This window comes from Lipophrys pholis (genome assembly GCF_963383615.2).
Source record: "Lipophrys pholis genome assembly, chromosome: 9".
NCBI classification, from domain to species: domain Eukaryota; kingdom Metazoa; phylum Chordata; class Actinopteri; order Blenniiformes; family Blenniidae; genus Lipophrys; species Lipophrys pholis.
Genome location: NC_137639.1, coordinates 4,262,248 through 4,288,470, shown reverse-complemented (window position 1 = coordinate 4,288,470; position 26,223 = coordinate 4,262,248). Strand labels below are relative to the sequence as shown.

The window sequence follows — 26,223 nt, the reverse complement described above, 5'->3', positions numbered from 1 at the left end:
GGGACTTTTTTTAAATATTTTTTTAAAAATGTTTTTATTTATGTATTTATTCCAGGCAACTTATTCCACAGTGGAGCACAAGGGACACATCGTCATGACATGGTTTGTGACATATCAACATACATTTGACATTACAAAACAGCAAGCTCCAGTTTTGCCTGACAGGGAGTGGGAAGAAGAAACCTTATTTAATCCAACCCCCATTTTCAATTAATATTCTATATAATGAGTTTCACTGCTACCTCTTCCTTTTTTTCTGTAAATCATGGACTCAGGACTGATTTGCCAATCATCTATACAACAATATTAATAAATCATACAACAAAAAGAAATAGATAAACATATCAGCAATGGTAATAAAGAATATACCATCAATGGTAAAGAAACAAACACTCGTTGTCAGAGTATTGATATAAAATAAAATTAAGACCCACTTTCTCTATATTGTGATCAGACCTGGCGTTTATATAATAGTTTGAATCTATGAATGGTTTGACATTGCTTGATTTGTATTTCCAATCTATTCCAAACTTCTAATCCACATACAGAGACACAACAATATTTCCGAGTGGATTGAGCAATCGGCAATGTAAAATCTCCATATCCTCTCAGATTATGAAGTCTCTCTCAAAGTGTAAAGACACGTTGTACGTTAGTCGCTAATAATTTGTTGAACATTTTATATGAAAATATTGATGTATTATAATTTACAAGTGCCTTCAATTTTAACAACTTCGACTGAACAAACACGTTATGAGTGTGATCTAAAAAACCAACCTTGTGAACGATCCGCACCGCTCCTTTCTATAATATGATTAATGGATTAATTATGTTCTGGTAAGTATTTCCCCACATTTAAACACAATACGTAAGGTATGGGAGTACCAAGGTACAGCATAAAGTACGGAATGCCTTTTAATCCGTGATATAGTTTTGCTTTATATAAAATTGAGAGGCATTTGGAGGTTTTTGTTTTAATGTGTCTGACGCTGGGTTTCCATGACAATTTATGATCAATTATAACTTCCAAAAATGCATTCTCATTTACATTTTCACTTGGGGTACCGTCAATAATTATTTGCAGTTCCAAATTAATTTTGAGACTGCCGAATGTAATTGCATTAGTTTTTTGTATATTTTAGGATAATTTATTTATATTACATCCATCCACTTTTTGTCATATTTAGTTCCTTGTTCAAAGTATGCACAAGCGCATTACAATTATCACTATTGTTCAATATATTCGTGTCGTCTACAAAGAGAATAAGTTTTAGAGCCTGCGATACATTAAAGATTTCATTGATATACACATTGAACAGTTCTGGTATGTATTGAAATCATTTGCTCCATCGTACCATTTTCACCATTTTCATCAATAAAGTATTCAGGGTATGTTGACTTTGAAGATCCTTGTTTAATTAGGCTATTCAGAGGATCCCAAATTCCCTTTATATTGTTTTCATTGTCATATTTTTTTTCTTTCTTATGATATAACTGTTTACTGGTTTTTATAATATCTTAATTTATTTCTGTACATCTTATTTCTTTGTTTTATTTTTTGATGAACCGTTTGCAGATTCTTCTTCTTTTTAAAGGCATTCATTATTCCTTTCATCAGCCAATGGCTTTTTATGTGTTTTTTCTTTATGCAATATTCCCTCACTGGACAGTGTTTATTATGCAGAAAAGTAAATATATCTATAAATTTACTGTAAGCACTACCCACCTTTGGTTCTCTGGAAACTGAAGTCCAATCCTGAAGCGCTAAGCTGTTGTTCAGGGCACTGATACTATCTCCAGTTAATGTTCGTTTCGAAAAAAGTGTCATGGTATCTTTCATTTTGTTGAGATTACAGTCATACAGAGTAAAGACAGGTATGTAGTCAGTAATGTCACATATCAATATACCACTGGTGATTTAATTTCCCATAATATTAGTAAAGATGTTGTCAATGATCACCCGGCTAGCTCAGTTGGTAGAGCATGAGACCCACAATCTCAAGGTAGAGGATTCATGTCCCACGCCGGGCGCCACCTTCCCGTGGGCTCACCACCTGCAGGAAGGTTCTTAATTTGTGCGATGTGATCTGGGTGGCGGTGCTCAGACTGCCACCCCTGTGACCCGGAAATGGATAAGTGGGAGAAAATGGATGGATGTTGTCAATGATTGTGGCACTATGAGATGTTATTCTGCTTGGTTTGGTAATTGTTGGATATAGAGACAAACTGTACATTATGTTGGTAAAATCATCAACAGTTTTTAGCTTAGTAGGATTTAACATTGTCAATGTTGAAATCACCACAGATGAATAATTTTTGGGGGTTTACTGTGGAAGACAATTTGTCCATCCATTCATTGAAAATGACTATATTAGAACCTGGTGTATGATATACACTTATGTTGACATTCTTCTTTCTTCGATTTAAAACGACACTGTTAGACCTATAGTATAAAGTATAAAGCAACCCCACCCCCTGCTTTATTGATTCTAATCATATATCTTAGTTCATAACCATCCAGACAAAGATGCATACCTTTGTCAGCATTTCTGTAATAGCAATGATACTGAATGGATGAATGAAATTGCACAAATACTCTTTGATAGACTTAAAATTTGTATACATACTTCAACTGTTAAAGTGTATTATTGACAGTTTGCTTTCTGATTCCACACTGTTTTCATACTGTTCATTGGTATAATAATTACAGTACTTAACAATAGAGGAAATTATTATCGTGGTCTATGTCAGTGTCCATCTCTGTTGTGTTGTGCTCATGGTGTTCACAAGTTTCCATTTACATTTGTTTATGTTGTAGAATTCCCTGTAATAGATCCATATCTTTGCTTGGTGTAGTCTTTGTTCTTGGTTTATTTGGCATTGTGATGGTGAGATTCACACGTTACCTCAATAGCATTTTTGTATCAGTACTTATCCAGATCTTCCATCTTCTTCACCACCAAAACTTTAGCTTCCTCTGGACTTTCGTTCAGTTTGATGAAGGTCTTGCAGCTTGTTACCCAAGTTTGTTGAATTTTGCTTTGGTTTTTGAGTTGTCTTGCATTTCTTTTTGTCAAATGTGCATTAATGTAAACATCTGTGCCTTTCAGTTTGCATCCTTGTTTCAGAAGTGCCATTTTTTTTGATTCGTAAACCTCATGACAGCTGGTGGTCTCCCGTTCTTGGTGGGTCGTGGGTGACACGCTCCGATTTGCTCCAGGTCCATCTCTATCCCTTTGCTCTGGAGGTAGGAATCCACCTGTTGCTCCACCCAGGGCGTCTCCTAGTTGCTGGGCTCCCCGCATCGGAGCGCGGCCTGATCTTGATGCCGGTGATTGCAGGAATTGCTCCAGCTCGTCCACTCACCTCTCGAGATCCACGATGCGCTGGTCTTTCTCTGCGTTCTGGAGGCGTCGTTGTTTCACCTCCTCCACCAGGCCAATAAGGGGCTTCTGCTGCGCTCTGACAGCTGTCACAATGCCACCTAAGGACTCAAGGGAGTTATTATTTCCTTGAACTCTTCCAGTGTCAGGCCTCTCCTCTGTTGGGGCACACTGGTGATGTTTACGCCGATGTATCCAGTAGCAGAGCCTCCGTCCGTCCAGAATCTAGTATCAAAGCAGAAAATAGCCCAAAATCGAGATTCAAAACACAAGAGCGCAGTCAAAGTCAATCTACCGGAACCAGAACCGGAAATGTTCTTCACAAAAACTTTGAAGCATCTACCTGATGGGAGTAAATGGAAGGAGTGATGAAGGGGGTGAGAGGAGTCGTCTGTGATCAGGGCGGCTTTGCTGATCACAGAGTGGTTGTACAGTTCAGGGAGTTCAGGGATCTGAGTTAGTAGTGACCCAATAATTCTGCTGGCCTGTTTAACAATACGGGAGAGTTTTGTTTTGTCTTTAGTAGAGAGGGAGCCATACCAGGATGAGATATTGAATGTAATGATAGATTCAATGAGATGTCAACTAAGGTTAAAATGCCTCTGCTGACATTAAAAGTCCTCAGTTTCCTCAGCGGGTGGAGGCGGTGTTGTGCTTTTTCATAAACAAAATCAGCGTGGTTTGCAAACGACAGGCGAGTGTCTATCTGTGTTCTTAAATAATTCAACCTCAACCTGCTCGACAGACTCGTCCTGGATAGTGAGGGTGTAAAACGGGGTGTAAGAGAGTTACCTCTACAGCACAACTCCTTTGTTTTGGAAAGATTTAGCTCAAGGGAGTTTTATCCAAGGCTTGGATCAGGTTGTTGACCATGTGCTGGTAGCGGGTCAGTACTGTGCTGGCCGGCAGGTGAGCCATTAGAGCCATGTCATCTGCATATTTAAAAAGTGTCATTCCTTCACTGTTACACGAGATGTTATTAGTGTACACAGAAAAGAGATAAAACACAACACTTGCTGTGGCCTGTCCTATAAAAAATTGTGAATCCATAAAATCAGGGTGGGGTGAACCTGAAGGCGTGAGAGGGAGTGCAATAAAGTGTTAATAGGGTGAGACTTTGGATTTCTCCAGTATGAGGATGAGCAGCAGTATTCTCTGTGTCTTCTGCTACATTATTGTCTTCTCCATGTCTTCTTCTACGTTTTGGTGTATTTCTGTTGCGGTTACAGCGCCACTGAAAGGCCTGGCATCTGTACTAAGTCGTTTTGAGTTGTGTTCATAGTGACATATGGACGGAATTTTTGCTCGTGTGGACAGGGTCTGTGTTCTGTGTATAATAACCACAACCATCTGATCCGGGAGGTGTTGGCACCAAATTCCCACTTTTTTCCTTCGTTTGCGATTGGCAAATAACATGAGTTTAGTTTTGTTGAAATTTAAGAACAATTTATTTTAGTTGAACCATATTTGTTTTTTTCTTTCCTGCTGTTAGTATCTCAAAAAGCTGTTGCAATTTTTCTCCAGAACAAAAATCATGTGTATCATCTGCAAACAATACAAATTTTAAAACTTTTGAAACTTCACACAAGGCATTTATATGAAAGGTTTTGTTCCCAATATTGATTCCTGTAGGACTCCACAGGTAATGTCCAGGCACGGCGACTTGTATTCTCATATTTGTACAAACTGTTGTCAGTTCTGTAGCTTTCTTTAGTCAGCTTAATGCCAATCCTCTGATACCGAGCTTTACCATTTTATTAAGTAGTATATCATGATTTATGGTGTCACATGCTTTTTTCAGATCGATACGTTATAGAAGTGCATATTTTTCAATGTCAATGCGCGTTGTTATTTCTTCCATCAATTCTATTAGAGTCATTGATGTCATCAGTTTTTTCTAAAGCCATATTGACTGTCCGCCAACAGCTTGTGTTTTTCTATGAAGTCATCTAATCTATAATGAAAACCTTTTCTAGTACCTTTGAGAGCTGTGGTAGACGAGACACTGGCCTGTCGTTGGTAAAATGCTGTTTGTACAGTGGAATTACCTTAGCTATTGTCATTTAATGTCAGAGGTAAGTTGCAGATGTAGGTTAGCGATTGTTAGTGTTATTGATTTGAATAAAAACAGGGATGAAACAGGAATGAGAGATTTCAAAGGCAGTTTGTTCGTGTCAAACAGTTTAAATGTAACTTTCTCCAAACGTCTCCTCAGGACAGAAACATTTATCGTCCTGGACTGAAGTTTTAGCTTTGACACATCTTTCATGTAAAATGAAGACACTAGCACTGACCCTTGTGGGACCCCACATGTTACATTCAAAAAGGCAGATTCACGATTTGTGTTTACTGTTTCCATGTAAATAATTCAATTTAAAATGCTTAAAGTGAAGTCTATTTGTTGATGGTTTCTAGTTTTACCTCCATGACTGCTCCATGATTTTTTTTGTTTCTGCTCTTTCTGAGCTCGTATCGACTGACAGGAAACTGCACAGTGAAGTCATCAGGCCTCCTAATGGAGTTTACTTTCTAATCGTCTTTGTGAGATTTGGTGCTGTGATGGTCAGACCTGTAATTAGTGAAGTGCTTTTTGTCTGCAATAACTTTTAGTTTCAGGATTCAGAGAGGGGTTTTTTTTTTTTCACTTGTCTTCATTTGATCTCATTTTGGTCCTATTAAAACCATTTACCATGCCATGCATATCATTCAAACAGAATATTCTGTGTAATCTGTTTTAGTTGAACCGTTCCTAATTATACCGTTTATTATTTTTCACATACCAATATTATTGACTCTTCTCCGTGACATTTTGGAATAATTATCCTGAATAAGTCAAATCATTGTTTCAAACCATCATGTTTGTTGTGGTTCTCTGGGGCTGTGCGTTATAAATTGTCTGTATAGATTATTCTTGCCTTCCTTGAAGTACTTTGCAGTTCTTTGTGATGTGTGGCTTGTCTGTGTAGTTTTGTCTATTGCATTGATTGATTTGTTGAACATGAATCTGTTATTATTTCAGCTTCTTCAGCTGCTGTTTTCCAGTTCAGTGGTTATAGTTCAGCCTTAAAATGTATTTATTGATTCCTCCATGGAAATTATTTGTCCGTATTTAACTGAACGGCGCGGCATTGCGTTAATGCAATCATCTGACACCTTCACCTTTTTATGATTTACCACATTTACGCAATATTAAAATCCTTCTTACTAACAAAGATAATATCCATATTCTACTTTAAATGTGTTAACATTAGATAAACACTGACCTGCTTTCTGCAACCTTATATTTTGTACACACACACACACACACACACACACACACACACACACACACACACACACACACACACACACACACACACACAGTTATTCTTCCCGTTTGTATAGTTACTATTTATGTAATTTATGTACTTATTTAGAAACCTATTCTGTCTTATAAAATAATTCTCAAATCATGAAATCACTTCAACAAACTTAATTCTAACTACAGATATCTACTATTGAAATAACTCTTTGGCATTCCCATTGTTGTATTGTTTTGTCAGGTTGTTATTTAAATGGTGAAGTAAATGACAGTATGGGTTTTTTAGCTCTTCAGGTGTGGGATGGCTTCCTCTGTTGAGTCTGTCAGTTCTTCACAAGTTCAGCTGATCGGGCTCGGTTGACGTGTCTCTTCAGCTCTGTTCTTGTGTTTTGGGTCTGGTGAGCAGGTCCTGAGATCTGTGCTGTTGTCTGTCTCTATGTCTTTATGTCTGTCCTGTTTGTGTGCTGTTGATGAAGGCAGTCAGTGCTCCTGGAGGTCCGTCTGTGTCACTGGCCCGGTGTACGACCGTCCAGGTCTCCAACCCGCTGATAACATCATTAATGAAGAAGTTCTGCTCAAATCAGCCGCTCTGCTTCTACTTATGTAAATCACTTAGTCTGCAGAACTGTTTCCTCTCGGTCCATAAAACCCCATTTCACCCCGGGACCCTGATGCAGCTGTACCTGTGTGTGTGTGTGTGTGTGTGTGTGTGTGTGTGTGTGTGTGTGTGTGTGTGTGTGTGTGTGTGTGTGTGTGTGTGTGTGTGTGTGTGTGTGTGTGTGTGTGTGTGTGTGTGTTACGCACCGTTTATTTCCTATGAACAATGTATTTAAATTAAATTGCACTTTGCTGAAGATGCTGTGGAAACAATCAGTTCCGCCTCTAACCTGTCCACATCGTGTTTTTAAACTCGTATCATTTTATGGTTATGTCTTTACACCAAAAATCTTTTTTGATATTTTGCCATGACCTGAAAAAGAAAACTATTATGCTGTTGTTTATTTAGTTTTTCTGTACCGAAGAGAAATTATTTCTGTCAATATTTAATTCAAGACAGATTATTTTTCTGAGCGTTACAGCATGTGGCAGTTTTGGATTAACTGGACTGCTGTTGCGGGCTTGTCTGTCTCTTTAAAAAAAATGATGCATTATGTGAAATGAAGGCGTTCCGTGTCTTTTTACTTTTGGGAAGGGTGGTTTTTCACGTACCCCATATCACTTTAAATCAGACACCCACTCAATTATGGTGCTCAATAGAAAACAGGGGAACCTAAACATAACTTCGGATTGACAAAAAAAACTAATCTGAGTGACTCTGAGGAGAAGCAACAGGCGAGTTGAGCATGAACATGATCCAGACCCGTGGTCCTGCCGTCTCAAGGTGTATAAACTGCAGTGGCGGCTGGTAAAACATTTCTTAGGTGGGGCTCTTCATTATTATTCATTTTCAGCCAATGTTGACCTAATTTAAATACAGTGTTTTTTTTAAAACACTTTACAACAATCTTGCCTTTTTAGATTGAGAAATGCCCTCAGTGATGAAAACTATTGTACTTTTAAACAGCTCATGAATAGAGAGCACTTATTAAGATGAATTTTTTTTTAACATACTTGTAAACAAATACAAGCAGATGCTTCATTATTCTCTTGAAGGAAAAGAATTTGTTTTGGGGCTGCTTTACTTGAAATGACAGTCTGAGTTTAGGAGAAAAAAAAAGATATATCAGCCATATTTTTAAACAACACATCAATTCATCTTTCTAAGCATTTTAGAATGATTTGAAAGAAACCTCAAAAAAAGAAGTGCAAAATAAACTTTTTTAAGTTTAAGCAAATCTAAACATTTATAAACATGAACAAACCTGGACACATTTGGCAAAATCCCGAACGCATTTCTGTTTGTGTTCATATAAAACTAACTATGATGGAGAAAGTTGAACCAGATCTGCAGCTTTTCAGCCAAATTTATTCTTTCAAACCGGTAAATTAGAAGAGACGTGACTGAGTTAATAATCAGATACTCACTGCTTGTTGCCTTCATCTCAGCATCTCGAACAGACTTTAAGCCAATCACTGAGCGATGGGCGATTTAAACGGCGCCCCAAGTATCTTACATCGAATGACGCTGATTGGTGAGATCGCTACTAAGCTCCGCCTCCCCGGGGCGTCTTTCTGCAGCGCCCCAGGCTGCTCACCCGCACACACTCGAGAGAAAATCAAGAAATCATCCCTTTTATTGAAGATTTATCTGTAGAGAATGAAGCGAACACAGTTCAAGGCCCATTGTTAGTTATTTGGCATAAACATATTTTGAGAGATTTATAGTATATTAATATAATTCATTGAAAAACAAAATCCTTATTGAGCCCAGGGAGGGCGGCGCCCTGGCGCCCTCTGTTGGCCAGCCGCCACTGATAAACGGTATTATTAATATTTAGCTCTGCGTTGTAGAAGATGGTGATGAGGACCGGATTTCTTGTAGACAGGTGGTGGTGGTGTGTGTGTGTGTGTGTGTGTGTGTGTGTGTGTGTGTGTGTGTGTGTGTGTGTGTGTGTGTGTGTGTGTGTGTGTGTGTGTTTGCATGAAGAAGTCTTGTGGAAGTATAGAGATAATGTGTTGTAGACGTGTTTAGGACCAGTTCTGCTCAGAATAAATATGTATATCATTGAAATAACTGAAAAATATTTCTGGTTGTGTTTTGTACTTTTACTTTTCGTACTTAAGTCATTTCATGTGAGGTACGTTGTGACTTTTACTCAAGTAATTACTTTCTAGGTGACTTTCACTTTTACCGAAGCAGATTTCAAACAAAGTATCTTTACTTTTACTCAAGTATGCCTTGAAGGGTTTTTAACAGCACTGAATTTCTGTCAAATAAAGTGACCGACACAGGTAGAATGGACATCCTCCGTGTCATGACAAAATGAACACCATTCTCTGAGAGGGCAAAGAAATGGCCAGAGGAGGCAGAGCGCAAGGAATTGACAAATTATTTCAAGAGTACGTTTTCCACATCTCACAATGGAGGGGAAAAAAGCCTGTAGGTACTGGACAATATATAGCAGCTCAAAAAAAGACCTTTTGTATACCATGCATGCTCTTCTTCTGCACGTGAATTAGAGAAAAGGTCAACGAGTGCACTAAGTTCTACAGGTGGGATTACAGTAGCTGGGTGCATCTAAACATCACACCAAGAGCAGCTTTAAAAACAACAGTAAATATTGATTTATTTCCTGCCAGTGTGTAAATCCCGATACATAAGAAGAGTTTACGTGGCCCAAACAGCCTACGTGTAGGTTGTTGATGTTAACCACTCTTGTAAATGACTTTTCTGTTGAGGAGGAGAGGAGGTGAATAGCAGACGAGATGAGAGGAACAGGAGAGGTCCGTGTGTGTGTGTGTGTGTGTGTGTGTGTGTGTGTGTGTGTGTGTGTGTGTGTGTGTGTGTGTGTGTGTGTACTTGGCATACTTTATTCGTAATCATGGAGTAAAAATGATTTTTGAGGCTGGCACAACAGACTATGGATTCAATTTAAATGTGTTTTGAAGTTCGAGGTGAAACGATGAAGACCTTTCAGTTCGTCTGCACCTTCCTTTGTTTTACGAGGAGAGACGGAGATGCTGTTGTCACTAATAGCATGGGACTGCTATTGTTAGCTCTGCTGATCCTCCTCCACGGCTTCACGTTGCTTGGCTACCTGGAGGGTTGCATTCAGGCTCTGGTACGCTGCAGGAATTCTCCGCTGCTTTCATTGCTTTTCTCGCCTGATTTGAGTCATGCTGGAATTGCTCCGGGTGAGTCCAGGGCTGCTTTCAGGCTGCATGTGGCCCACGGATCACCACTGGAACAAACCATCAAGTTGTGAGTTTGGTGCATGAAATGTTTTGGGAAAACAGAACTCAGTTATTTGTCAGTCCCTCGCAGCCCCGATGCACTGTGCTGTTTCACATGATGGAGTATTAGCTTCCTGTCGCTTCGCAGTAATCCCTCACTGCAGCTTCTTCACAGCTAAACGATGACACATCAGGCTGAGGTTTAGCACTTGTTAATCTCTCTGTTTGGGGTGTGTGTGTGTGTGTGTGTGTGTGTGTGTGTGTGTGTGTGTGTGTGTGTGTGTGTGTGTGTGTGTGTGTGTGTACATACACTCTTTTGCAACTGTCACTCCTGATATATTGCAGAAAAGTTCCTAAATCATGAAATATAATTGCTATAGTAGCTGCATGTGTAGTACTCAGTGAAAGATAAGTTGTGTCAGATACTGCATGCAACAATCTTGTGTGGGTAATATTCATGTTATCATGCTATCTGAGCTCAGAGTTACACAGATTTACTATCAACAGTACTTGGTATACCTAAAGTCTTAAAACCTGCATACTCAGAGAGACTATTCTGTGTTCTGGGGAGACGTTGGCTGAAATCCAATTCAATTATTCCCTTTTTGTGAAAACGTTTACTTCAAGCAGGAAAGCTTGGTCTATTTTCCTGACTCCTCTCCATCCCTTTGCTCCACATGTTGCACCTGCTGCTGCTTTTTAGCACCACGCCACGGCCGCTTCTAGAACAGATGCAGAATTATAGTGACATGCTTGTCGGTGTAATCCACTGTGTCTGTCCACCGCTCAGCCACTGGCTTCACGTAGATCAATATTTGAGTAGCAGCAGAGGTGTGTTTGTGAAGCTGCCTATCTCTGTGGGGCAGCGGTTATAGTGTCAAGTCTGTAAGATGGCCGAAATGACCCCACTGCGTAGATATTTAATAACTGCCTGAACCTGGCCTTCCTGTGGATGTGCCGCGGAGTTCTTAATATGGCTGCACCTTCAACCTTTCACCCTGCTGGGGCTTGGAAAAGACGGACATGAGAGAACAGAGAGGATTTGGCTGTGACGCTCTTCACCTCTATCAGACAGATGTTAATGCTCAGTCACTCCGTTGGCCCAATGTAATCTCAGCATATACATATACCTGGGAAGAGGGCCGCTCTCTATTCATCCGACCGGAGCCTCCGCCTTACTGCTGGTGCAAAGTCACTTTTTTTTTTTGGGTGCAGCCATGGGTGTCAGTCTTACTCCCTGTTTACATGACGTTGATCTGATGGATCTGGATGAGAAAGACTTGAACAAATAGATGACAAGGATCACAGCACACATGGGGATGGTAGAAACATTCAAATCTGTAGTTAGCCTGCTTGACAACTATGATGTAGAGCCGTCAGCTCCTTCTTGGAGTAGGTGCACTCGGTATCTGTGGAAGAAATGTTCTTGACATAAGCAGATGATGGAGTAGTAACCACAGGAAATGTTTACTTTGTTGGACAAGGGCGGTTCAAATCTGACAAACTCTGAGCCAAAACAGGCGAGTGGCTACTGATCCAGCTAGTGACACGTGGGCCCCAGTAAACAGGAACTCTAGAGCAAACAGAGTTGGCTGCTCTGAAATGGATTCAAGGATAGCTGTAGAAAAAAGCCAGCTGGAAGTATTGATTGGGGAAGAGAGTATCTTCAGATCTCGGGAGGCTTCCCTGCCATTCTGGATATTGATTTGGAGTTGGCACTGGTGACTGTTCTCCGTCTGAGTAGGTGGCGAATATCAGGCTCTGGAATGGAAGACACAACTTCATCTTCCTCTTCATTCTCTTCACAGAATCATTATCACCCTATGGAGGAAAATAAAGACACACAACCTTTGAGTGGATCATCTGCTTCTCTGTTTCCATTAATTATACATGCAAGTCCTTAATCAGACACAAATATGTGCGAGCACATATAGGCATACACATCTGTTGGTCCCAGATGTTATTTTGACCTCTGACCTTCATCTGACCTTCTAACTGGACCTCTAACCTGATTCGCATCATAAAAACTGGGTCTAACAGGTTAAGGAACAGCTTTTTCCCTGGAGTCGTAGCCTCAGGACAGTGTTTTATGTTTTTGTTTTTTTATCTTAGGCCTATTTTGTATATGAATGCAAACTTGAAATTTTCTGTTTATATATGTAAATGCGTGTATATATATATGTAATAAATATGTATATGTGTGTGTGTGTGTGTGTATATATATATAAGTCTTCTAGATTAGATAACATTCTTTCTGTTATATTTACATATATAATACTAACTACTCTTGATACAGAAGGATAATTATAAAAAATAACTACTAAATATTGGAGGAGTAGGACTTTATAAGTTTACTTCTTCCTGCTCCTTTTCAGTCTTATTAATCAGATACATGAGGTGTATGGGTGCCTATGTACGTTTAAAGTACGTGTGGGTATACTTAAATATAGATTATATATTTTGTATAAATATATTTTCATAAGCTATAATAAAATTATTTATTATCATCAAATGGTGTGTATATTTTTGGATGTGTGTATGTGTGTGTGTGTGTGTGTGTTGTGTACATAAGGATATGGGTTGTGTGTGTAATTGCACAAAATGTTTGAAATGTGACATGCCTGAAATGAATTAATGTATTTTCATACTATTTTTATACTCTTTTTTATCCTTTTTACTTTTTCGCTGCTTCTCCAAGACTGACCGACTGCAACCAACAGTTCCATTGCTTTTATGGCAATGACAATAAAGTTTCTGATTCTGATTCTGATTCTGGGTCCACGCTTCCCAACGGTCACGCTCATCCTCAGTTCTTTGTCCTCGCAGTCCGTTGGAATGACTCTCACTTAGTTTCAGTCCTGAAGCTGTAAAATGTCGCTGTGTCCATTTCCTCTAATAGATCAGTCATCAAAAACATTTATGTTCTCATGGGCCGAGTCATACACATCTCCCAACATCTGTATTATTGAAAGAGAGAACGAAAGAACACAATTTCAATGTGCAAACATCACACCTGCTTCTTCACATGTCCGTGCATCTCCAAGTTAAAAGGACAGAGACAGAAGCTGAAGTGTGGTTTGTTGCTGGAGGGAAACGCGGCGCTGTCCAGGGTGAAAAGCCTCCGGCGCGACGTCACGGGGCTCCGTGTTGGTTCACATGATGCAGCAGTAACATCTCTTGAGTGAGGAAAACATACATTTGAGTTTTCACACGGAGGTTTGAACAGCAGCTGTTACTTTCTTACTGCTTGATGAATATTTTCTCGTGACAGTAATTTGTCATTCAATTTGTGTTATAAAGATCTTACTGTGATAAAAATCCAGTAACTTTGATGTGGATGTAGAAGAGGTTGTGGAGGAGCCTTTGTTTGTGGCTGGCAGTCACTACACAAGGTACCTTAAAAGGGGTTAAAATGATTGACTGGCTCCCTTCTCCAAAATATTCCATTAGAAAATTGAGGAGGTGAACTTGGACACGTCTGGATGCACTGGCATGCAGATCCACAGACTGTGTCTTTTTAGATTTAAAGTGGGGCCCGAGGCGTTGTAATTTAGTCGGGCAGTGCTCTAATACAACATGCTGGGACTGATGTTCCTGTTGTCTGCTCCTGTTTCAATCACTTTCTTGTTGGATGCGTTTTGCCTGTCTATACATCTTTTTCTAATTAGAAGTAGAACTCAGATAAAACCTCCTGCTGGGCCGTGCCTGCACTCAGCTGTCCCCACTGCTCCACTGACAGTAGCACTATGTTGAGTCACAAACATCTCCGATAATGAAAATCTAAATTGTTCTTGTGGAAATTGAGGTGTCAGCTGCCTGTTCTTACACTCGTCTTCTTTCGGGTGTTAATTCTTCGAATGAGCCAATCTGTATTCACACTGAGCTGAGGGGTTGATCTTTGAAACTCCTGTATGACCCTCACAGTGTTCAGTCACTTTATTTACACAGTCAATGGTTTGCTTGTTGTTGTCGTCACACTGTGCAACATTAACAAGCTTTCCTTGTTTTCACTCTCCCATGTCCCTGATCAGCTTCATGAATGGTGGCATAACTCATATACACTCGACTGACCAGCCACGGATTCAAACTGATTGTTGTCACTTTCTAATCATGTAAATTGGGTCTTTTCTTAAAATCAATCTACAGACATTTTTCAGTACATCATATTCTCATTAGTCCAGTACGAAGCAATCTCGTACTGGACGCTTGCAGGTAGTTTGGAAAAAATGTGTTTTTGGGATTTACGTTTCGTCATTAGCATTAAATTACTGTAATGTATTGTTGAACGTAATAAATTACTGGAAGTCATTTATGAAAAATGTTAATTACTAATTGAAGTAAACTGTCATCAACAATTCGTAAAGTGAGTAAATACTTAATGTTAATTATCTTAAAATTATTAATTAGGATTATTAATTGTAATAAATCCATTTGTTTTTCATTAATATCATGACATGATTGTATATGATATAATTATTATTCATTAATATTCATGGGGAAAAACCTTTGAATCCAGAAATAGACTAATAGACTAAACTATCAGTCCCCTTTGAAAGAATCTACTTAAGCTAGTTAATATTTCTTTACAGAATATAACAATACTTAGATAAAAAGGAAGATGTGAGATTCAGGCACAGACTGTTACAACCCAGCAAATGTGACAATAAATAAACAATAATCACTAGTGATCGTTCAATTTAGCTAACAGGTGTAAATGAACAAAATACTTGAATTGACAAAGCAACATGTCTGAGTAGCGAACGTCGCTACACTGGTGGTGGCCACATTCCCCACTAGTGGGGCACGTCCCATGGGTTTCCCCATCCCAAACATCTGGTTGGTCCCCTACGTATGTTGTGGGACTTGCCGGTCTGCCCGGGCTAGGGTGATCTGTGGGGCAGCGCCCCCTGTGGTTAGAGGCTGTGCCACTCCCAGTGTGGACGGCCCCCAAATGTGGCCTTTCCTCACCTTCGTCCTCAGTGCCCTGCCATGTCTCCATACCAATAGGCATGTCTGCATCTGTGTGTGTTTGTGTGTGTGTGTGTGTGTGTGTGTGTGTGTGTGTGTGTGTGTGTGTGTGTGTGTGTGTGTGTGTGTGTGTGTGTGTGTGTGTGTGTGTGTATGTGTGTGTTCATGTTAAGCATGTTAAGCACTTTGTATTACATTAATTGTATAAAAACAAGCTATATAAATAAAGTTCATTAAATGATTGATTCACTGTGAATAGTAAAATTCTATCAAATATCTCTTTTCTCTCACAGTCACATTTTATTGTGTCCAGCCGAAGTGGTTAATCACGGGTTCCCAAAGATCAGTAAACTGATCAACTTTCAAGTGGAGTTGGGCTGTAATTTTCTCCATAAAGTAAAACCTCCTCAGACTCTCTTGCCGTTGTTCAAGTGTGGGAGGTTGAACTTTGAGCCAAGACTTGGTAATCATTTTTCTTGCCACGAATAGCAATATTTTAATCAGGTTGGTACACTTCTTGCCTCTGCTCTCTTTTGGGGCTACTCCTATAACACCGTGAACTAATTCTAATGACAGTTTACATTTGAACATGATTTGAGTTTCCCCTAAAACTCCCCGCCAAAATGGTTTCAGGATGGGGCAATCCCAAAAAATGTGCGTATGATCTCAATTTGCTTACAATTCCTCCAGCACAAATTTGATTTACTTTTATCGAAAATGAATATTGTAGGGGGGTTCTAAAGAATCTCATCATAACCGTCCAGTCGAATTCTTTCCATATGGGACTATTTGTAGTTTTGTGACGCATTTCGCATACCTTAATCCAATCCTCATATTCAATAATAGTATTTGCTTCTAATTCCCATTTATATTTTATATCAAGAGAGTTATCTGACGATTGCACTTGTATGAGATTATACAAATTTGAAACAATTTTTGTCTTATTGTTTTCAGTCACAGTTTTGATAGATTTCTATTGAGGTAGGCAATCTTTTCAGAGATTCCAATTTCACATTCAACCGTATATAGTCCCGTATCTGTAAATATCGGTAGAAATCCTTAGAAGACAGCCCATGTTTGTCTTGCAAATGTTTAAGGCATTTTAGGATCTCCCCATCAAACATTTGATGTATCGTTTTTAATCCTTTCTCAGCCCAATTCAAAAAACCCGGGTCCATTTTATTTGGAGGAAAGTCACTTAATTTGGCTATTTGAAGTACACGAGAAGTTGCTAGAGGAACAAACCATTCTCTTCCTCACAATTGACCATATCCCATACGTACAGGCAATCCATTCGTTTTGTATTTAACTCTCTTTCCATTTCTTTTGTTCCAGGAACAATGCCGTCTCTAAGGGAACTGATGTGCTCGAATGATTTTCCAGCTTTATCCAATTTGTATCTTCATCTTCAATCACCCATTCGACTATTCCTCTTAGCTGTGCTGCCCAATAATAAAACTTAAAATTGGGTAAACTTAAGCCACCACTTCCCCTGAGCTGCACAAAAAATTCCTACGTATCCTCGGTTTTGTTCCCATGCCACACAAATGTAGAAATCGTCTTATCTCGATTTTTAAACATAGATAGGGGTATTTATATAGGCAAAGCCTTAAAAAGATATTAGACGGGGAAGAATGTTCATCTTTAAAGCTTCTATTCTTCCCAGTAAAGACAGGGGAAGAATATCCCAGCGCTAGACACTAGTTTACTGTTGTTCTCACTGTAGAGATGGGAAGAATGAGGTGTAATAACGACACCTAAATATGTGAAGCCTTGAGGGGGCCAATTAAATGATACAGTTTTTTCAAGTTCTTTTGGTCTTTCTCCTACCAGCATCAAAGCTTGTGACTTGGTCTTATTGACCTTATAGCCAGTCAAAATTCCCCCCAGCTTTCTAACAATGCAGGGACTGAAGTCACTGGGTGAGAAATAAATAAAATGACATCATCGGCATATAGTGATAATGTAAACTCTGTACCCCTAACAGATACTCCTTGTGCTCTATGCTCTTCCCTAATCATTTCTGCCAACGGTTCTATACTAATTGCAAACAGCAGGGGGCTGAGGGCCTGCCTTGTTCCTCTTTTTAGCACAGATTCTTCAGAAATAAAGCTATTTACTCTAACTTTGGAAGTAGGGTTTAGATATATCATCTGAATCCATTTAATAAATTTAGAATGCAATCCCAATTTCTTTAAAGTATTCTCTAAAAATAGCCAATCAACCCTGTCAAATGCTTTCTCAGCATCAAGGCTGAGAAACATTAATGGATGAGCTTTTTTCTTAGCTGCTGTCATTATATTTAATGTTCTTCTGATATTATTAATTCCCAAGCGACCTGGAATAAATCCAGTTGGGTCAATATTAATAACACTTTTTATACACCTTTGTAGTTTTTTTGCCAATATGGATGTTAAGATTTTCATGTCAATATTGATGTTAAGACTTATCGGTCTAAATGAGGAACAGCTTGTTGGGTCTTTGTGAATGACAGATATTGCCGCTTGAGACCAGGATTTGGAAGGATCATTTTCTGTTAGAGCATAGTTAAAGGTTCTTTGTAATCGAGGTATAATTTCATCTTTGAAGCACTTATAGAACTCACCTGGATAGCCATCCACCCCTGGGGACTTATTGTTTTTTAAATTCTTAATCGCATCTTCATATTCTTTTTTTTGATATTGGATTTACTATTTCTTTTGATTGGGTGTCCAATAATGAAAGTAATTTAATATTTTCCATAAAGCTTTCAATCTTAATTGCTTTGTCAGTGACATCTGGTGAGTTGTATAGTGCCCCATAGTATTGGAAAATGCATCAGCAATATCTTTAGGTTGAGATACTATTTTTTTGGAACTTGGATGTAAAATTTTTCCTTCTGTGCAGCTGGCCTGAGCTTTCCGTAATTCAAATGATAGTAGTCTACTTGCTCGATTTCCTGACAGTAGTATCTTTGACTAGTGTATCGTAATGCCCCCTCTGCTTTATATGTTAGCAGGTCTTAAAGATCTTGTCTGCATTTCTTTAAATCTTAGTATTTTCTTGATTACTCTTCTTTTGTTCCTTTTCTGAAACAATTTTTTTTTTCAATTGTTGTTGTCCGCTAATCCTTTCTTTCTTAATTTTAGATGCAAGGGCAATCTATTTTCCTCTTATGATCACTTTTTCTGCCTCCCATAGCGTCGATGTTGAGACCTCTCCATTATCATTATGTTCTAAATAGTCTTTCCATTCTTGCTTAATATTTTGTACAATACTCAAATTATTAAGGAGGGAAACATTTAACCACCATTGTCTCAAGCTGTTGGCTTTATCCAGGGCCAATGAAAGAACTAGCAGGGCCTGATCAGAAATTGTTATTGGCTGAATATTGCAGTGAGCTGCTTTATACATATCTCCCTTTAACAAACATATCTATTCTGGAGTACCCACCATGCATTTTAGAAAAAAAACGTGTAGTCTCTTTCTTTAGGATGTTTTTGGCGCCATACATCTACTAAGCCCAGCTCTTCCATCATACTCCGCAGTACTCTTGGTATTGGGCCTGGTTCAAAAGGTTGTTTGTCTACTTGGTGATTCAGCACACAGTTGAAATCTCCAACTATTACGAATAACCCTTCAGCAAGTGAAGTTAGAACAACAGAGATATCTTTGAAAAAGTTAGTATAATCTTAGTTTGGGGCATACAAATTTAAAATTGACATTTTTGTCTCTCCTATTCTTCCTACAATCAAAATGTATTGACCTACTTTGTCCGCATGTTTTTTCTCCAACAGTGAGGCCCAGTGCTTTGTGTACTAACATGGCAACCCCTCTTGTCCCCCCCTCTCTACATACTGAACTAGAAACCTGTCCTACCCATTCCCTTCGTGGTTTTTGGTGTTCTGTATCATTTTGGTGGGTTTCTTTGACTAAAGCAATTGAACAGTCTAGTTTTTCCAGTTGGGACAACATTTTTTTTTCCTTTTGATGGGATGATGAATACCATTTATATTATTACTAACTGCATTGAGATTGTTCATACTATATGATCGAAACAGTAACTAGGAACAGCAAAAATATACAGCCACACATACTGCTGCCGGGTGCCACAAAAAAACCCAAAAGTAACATCAATGCAAATTACTGTATTGAGCGAATCTTTATGAACTTCCATTAAACCAGTGGTTAGCCCTTGAAGTAAGAACAGCTGAAGAACAAGTAAAGGGCGTCCCACTCCCAGTGTCCTTTGGGGAGAGAGTGTTTGCTCTCCGGGTGAGGTGCACATTGTGCGGTGGAGACGTTCTTCTTGGCAAACCTGTGGTTGCATTCAGACCGTCCCAAGGCCAATCTCCTGTTAAGTCAGATGGTGGCCCCCTCCCCCCTCCCCAACAGATCCACTCTTAATGTACCTCAGTATGATATTTTAAGCCTCAAAATCAGAATTCAAACAACAAAAGATTTTGACAAATGAGTCATTCAACTCGAAACAAATTGTTCATTTTACTCATACCCTGTTGAGCACTACTCATCTTCTCTACAGATGAGCTCCCTTATATCTGATGTATTCAGCTGGCGCCGGCTCTTTCTCCCCCTGTTGGACTGTGTTGTCCAAGCATCTCGAGCCATCTTCATCTCAAGGACCTCTCTGTCCTCCAGCATGACGTTCATGCCGAGCTCTTTCAGTGTAGGCTGTGCCACCAGCAGTGTTGTAAAGATGTAGGTACCCGAGTCCCGGAACATTCTTAGCTGAGCAGGGTACGGCAACTGGGCCTTGATGTTCTTCTCTTTGAGCGTTTTTATGACTTCCCAGACTTTTTTTCTCTTTTTCTGCACTTCAGACGAGTAATCTTGGTCAAAATAGATCGTATGGCCTTCAAACTGAACATTGCGTTGTTTCCATGCCTGCTGTAGTACTGTGTGCTTCACCTGGAAGTCCAAGAAGAGAACTATGATAGATCGCGGAGGGGCCGTGCCTCGGGGCTTCAGCCCGAGAGCTCGGTGTGCTCTTTCCACTTTAATCTCCAGCCCCTCCGGTATCTTCGGCTAATTCCTGAGAAAGTGTATCACGAAGTCAACCATGTCGTCTTTCTCTGATACCTCTGGAATCCCGTATAAGCGCATATTGTTGCGGTGCAGTCGATTTTCCATATCAACATTTCTGTGTAAGATCGGCTTCTCTGCGCAGCAGGTAGCTTAGCACTCTCCCGTGTTTAGCATTGCTATCTTCCACGGCACTCGTTCTGTTCTCGGCTTCGGTCATTCTATGTTCCAAGTCGTCAGTGCGTGAAGCAAAACTGGTCAGCTTGGTCTCCATTCTGGTGTGAGAGGATTTTACTTCTCAAAATGAGTCTGTATTTTCCTGTCAGAGTTTTCGTAGCTCTGCTAACACATCGTTGGCCCCTGTGCTATCCTTGTTACTAGCATCCTCACTTGTTTTTAGTGGAGTAGCTTCGGCCATCGTTAGCTGCTTATGGCCTGGTTTTCCTTCTTCAGTTTTACTCACTTTTCCTGCTTCTCTCCTGTTCGTGTTTTGGTTTGGCATGCCCGCTAGGCTTTCTTTTTCACGTAGTCTAATATTCATTTATCAAAAAAAACTTTATCAGACGGCTATTTTTTCAGGGTCTGTCAGAACTGAAGAGTTTACGTGTTTCGATCGCGATCATGACGTAGGCGGAAGTCCAGTTTTTGCTCATTTAGATAATATTGCATTGGTTTTATATAGCGCTTTTCAGGACACTGAAAGATGCTTTATATTGCATTATTCATTCTCTCCATACTCAATGGTAGTAAACTATGTATGTAGCCACAGCTGCCCTGGGGCAGACTGACAGAAGCGAGGGTTAGGGACACGGTAGAGGCGTGCATTTTAGTCCCACGAAAATTGGTCCTTTTTTTACGGTTTTACGGTTCTGTTGAAGAACGGCTTTAGGAGAAACGTGCATTCTTCGTGCAGGTTGGGAAGACGGCTGTGCAGCGTCCTCACGGCTGTGCAGAGTCCTCACGGCTGTGCAGAGTCCTCACGGCTGTGCAGCGTCCTCATGGCTGTGCAGCGTCCTCAGACGAGCCAACAAAAATGGTTGACTAAAAAAGTAAACCAAGCTATGTTCTTCTCGTCCAGCGGGATGAATCTTGGGCTTGGTTCTGTGGTTCCACATGCGATTTTGTGTCCCCTTTTACGTCTGTTTACTGGCTTGGTAGACTGGAAAAAGTAAGGAGGTTGTCCACATGAGAACGACGTTTCATGTAAAAGCACCATTTTTGTCCGATCAGCCACAAGGGTGGCGTTTTAGGAGTCTGAAAACTTTTTTTTTTTTTTTAAACCTGGGCTGGCATATGTACTACATGCCCTGAAGCATCGTGTTGAGCCAAGTATGACCTCCTGGACTCCCACTGAGTCTGGGTTCCTTTTGACCAATGAGTGGCACAAGCATGCATTTGAATGGGTTTTGCATCCATGTCTGAGTTTATATTGGTCCCAAAAATGAGGGACACGGCCCCTACGGGTCTCGCCAAGACTGGGACCTGGTCTTTGTTTGGGGTATTATGGTCTGTTTGGTTGTTGGTGACCCCCCCCCCCCCCCCCCCCCCCCCCCCACACACACACACACACACACACACACACACACACACACAACCACCACCACTGTAAACAAGCTCCAAATATAATGTGTATATGTGAATGTCTTTGTACAGTGTTGAAATGTCTTTATGTATTTCAGTAAATACTCATGCGTGTCTTCTAACTTTTTTCCAGACACTCTACTCAGCAGCAAACCAACAAAGTCATCACCAGCACCAGCCAACTCATCAAACAGCTCTCAGATATAATCAGTGGCTCCTCACGGGTAATCTACGCACCAGCTCTCATATTGAAGAATTAAATATAGATTAAACAATAGTTAAGCTCAATAAAACTGCTCTTGTTTTGTTCCACAGCAAGACCGTCTCCGTTTGACCAGACTGAAGACTGAACTCTCAGAGTCTGTGCAGCGTTATGGGGACCTGCAGAAGGTATCCACATATCAAACATCTTCTGTTAATAGCATATATTGCTGAAGTGTTCCTTGAGTGATGTCTACAAACAGTTTTCTTGACCTTGTCTCTTCATTTGCTGCTTTCTCAGAAAATTGCACAGCGCTCAAGGGCCCTGCTCCCTCCAGCACAGAAAGACAAGAAGAAGGTGAGCTGAAAGGATGAAATACTCTGTTTGTTTCTCTGTCATTCGTAAATGACAGGAATGATGATATACAAATTTCTCCACATGCGAGATAAATAAAGGGATATCTTATCTTATCTTATCTTATATGGCGTTTCTCTATTGAGTTGCATCCTTACGAGAGCTCCTTTGAAGCTCTGTCTCCTTTCACTCATGGTCATATTACAGAGGAAGTCATTCATGTTTCTGTGTGCACTGCTAAAATATCTGTCCTCTGACTCCAGTCTGACCACAGGCAAATCATATTTTCACTTTGTGGAGCCATTAGCACGAGGGGTGGAAGTGACATTCCTTATTAAACCCACATACTCAGCTCTGCTGCCCATCCCACAAATGCATGTTCCTCACAAGTGTCCTTATTAAAGATAAATTCAAATATTAAATATCAAGCATTCCGTTGGTCTAATATTTACTGTTAAGAAGTCAAATAATCTATCAAACACATGGTCCATAACCTTTGCACATACTCAAATGTCAGCAATAAAAATAATTCAAATGACCATGTATCTGTAAATCTAGCTGTAAATTACAAAGATGTGCCACATCTTTCTTTTAACGACCTTACTAAAGTAATAGGTTACCTTGAAGCAAGTGAAAACTTGTCCGGTTGATAACAAAGTGAAATCTTTCCAAACAGATGGTAATGTAGTTTACAGATGATCAAATACCTTTAAAATAACAGCAGGACTAAAAATGGTTTCTGAAAAATGGCACAAAGTGTCAAAACAGTTCATTCACACAAAATAAGTGAGACTGGATATTTGAAAGGAGCATCCACACACATTATGGAAGAAGAGATGGAGCGGCCGTTGTGCACGCAGTGTGAGTGTGTCGTCGGGCCACTTTCAGCCTCTCTCCATGCAGACTGAATTCTCATGGAAGAGTTCTGCTGACAGCTGTGTGATACCTTGTAAGTTAACTTCAATAAGCATTGTTTGTCTTTTAAAGACCAATGAACGCCATCATATGTGAAATAATTCCACAACTTTATGCTTGTACTAAGCCCCGTTTCCACAGTGCCCCTTGGTGCCGGTACGGGTCAGGTCGGAACCGGTTGTTGTGCGTTTCCACTGCCTCGGAACCGTTACCAACCGGTACCATTGGTAACCATTTCTCGCTACCCCTCCACTTGGGGTACCAGGCACAATGTGCCGGATATGAGGGGGAGGGGCTTCAACACTGCCGTCTGCTCATTGGTCCGTGACAACCGCTGTTCTCCCAGCAAGCAGCCATTTCCAATCACTTCTTCTGCAGCAATCAGGAAACTTTTTTGAAAATGTCCACTAGTTATGGCGTCACATCCTGCATGATTACGCAACCGTTCATAACCCCGCCTACATTTCAAACCGTTCCCCGTGTAATGGAAACGCGGCACTGATACGGGTCTGGTTACGGATAGTCAACCCCCACCTGACCGGCACCGGTACCAAGGAGCACTGTGGAAACGGGGCTCTAGAGTAACCTCCATTAAAGAACTCATTAAGGACCAAACTATCTTGATAACCCAAGTGTGCAAACACCTGGTACAAGAGTAGTCTGTGAGGTCATCTTCAAACTTAAATCTGCTCCTCCAGTCTGATGTGAGCAGCTCACCGGGTTCTGCAGGTAAACATGATGAAGGTCAGCTGATGAAGGTCAAAGTGGGATGAAAAAGGTGATTGAAGTGATTCTGAACCTCCATGGTTGTTGGTCTGAGTATTTCACAAACTGCCGATCTGCTGGATCTTCACACCAACCATCTCCAGAGTTTACAGAGAACAGAGAGAAACAGAACACACAGAACACAGACACAGAACTGGACCAGAAAAGGTTTGCCGAGTCTCCATTTCTGTTGCCATATTCATAATTTGTTGTAAACACCATGAAAACTTGGCTCCATCCTGCCCGATATCAATGGATCAGCTGTCTAAAACCGAGGGATGATGAATGAATGAAGGACTTTTTCTTTCTAGTCACACTGTTTCAAAACAGAATGTTTTCTGTGAAGATATATGTAATAAATGCAGCAATGATAAATCCAAATGAATAAATAATACATGGTGGAAAATCACATATTTAACAAATGGACTGTTTAAAGGCTCTCCAGTGACTAAGCATGAACTTAGAAGTGAAGCCTGAAATAAAACTAGTACATGTTCAATAATGCTTTGTATTGCTTGTGGATCAGAACTGTCTTGAACAACAATCTATTTGAATGTGAAAGTACTGGATAGTACCAAATTACTGGAGAGAAGCAGAAACTGCTGTGTACCAGAGTACCAGAGAGAAGCAGAGTTCTAGAGAGTACCAAAGTACTGGACAGAAGCATATTACCAGAGAGAAGCAGAGTACTGAAGAAAAGCAGAGTACTGGAGAGTACCAGAGTACTGGAGAGAAGCAGAGTAATGGCGAGTACCAGAGTACTGGAGAGAAGCAGAGTACTGGAGAGTATCAGCATACTGGAGAGTACCAGAGTACTGTAGAGCACACAGGAAGAACTTGCAGACTCCACACAGAAAGGCCCAACTCCAGCCCACAATCTTCTAACTATGAAGCCAGCACGAATCAAATGGGAGTTTAATGTCACTGCCATCAAGCTTTCAGACACAACTCCAGCTCACATTCCTCGGAGGGTGAGAAGGATTGAAAGAAACCAACGTAGGATCAAGGACTCCTTTGGAAATGAAGTTAGTGTAGATCGAAAAAAGTTAACACTGTGTTACTGAATGAAAACATAAATAACCAGCTTTTGAAGCTTGATAAAACCACAATTGACCAAATAAGTTAAAAAACCTGACATGTGTTTCTGTGTCAAACAGAACCTGATGTCTATAGCCACTTGAAGTGGGTCATATTACACAGCTTTTCAACAGTTTCACGTGGGTCCAAAAACCTTGTATTCAAAGTTCATTGTCCCAAATGTTTGTCTTGATTTTCAGAAATTTGAATATTGGATCATAGGAGCTGCATGCACAATCTGGTGTTGTCTGTGTGAGCTGGACTGGCTCCGCCCACACATGTCCATCTTGGCAAGAGGAGGAAGTACTTCCTCTCGTGGTGCCATGTGCCAGAGCAGAGCTTCCTAAGTGTGGGAGGGTCAAAGGGTGGGTCTTCATTGGGACTGGCTCAACATTAATACATCATGAAGCACGTGGAAATTGGAAGGGGACAACTCAGCAAGGCAGCAGCTCCTCTGTGCTGGAGCTGGACCTGAGCAGGACTGGTGTGCGTGTGTGTGTGTGTCCATATTTTTTTGAATCAGTGGATGGACACATTGGAAGAACGATCTGGTTAAACTCTATTTTTTTAAGTGCAGAAGATGGAAACATCAGAGTGGATTTAGTGCTGCAGAAGCATTTTCAACAAGTGGAGGGAAAAAGATTGCAGGTGTCTTCAATGGGAAATGGATTTCACTTATATGATGCTTTTAAACCACTATAGCAGTCCCCAAAGCACTTTCCATTGTTAGTCACAATCACCCATTCACACGCCAATGAAGGCAGCTGCCATGCATGATGCATAATGCATCCATTGGGGGCAGTGTCTTGCTAAAGGACACT

The 26,223-nt window shown here is 40.2% G+C and overlaps 1 protein-coding gene across 1 annotated transcript in view; it reads left to right on the top strand.

The window, feature by feature from the left end:
* Window positions 1-26,223, top strand: part of tsnare1 (T-SNARE Domain Containing 1) — a 230,307-nt gene that overhangs the window by 100,780 nt on the left and 103,304 nt on the right. Inside the window, exons 5-7 of the mRNA XM_080472247.1 lie at window positions 22,223-22,313; window positions 22,405-22,479; window positions 22,592-22,648. Of these exons, the coding sequence (XP_080328373.1) occupies window positions 22,223-22,313; window positions 22,405-22,479; window positions 22,592-22,648 (223 nt within the window). The remainder of the gene's footprint in view (window positions 1-22,222; window positions 22,314-22,404; window positions 22,480-22,591; window positions 22,649-26,223) is intronic.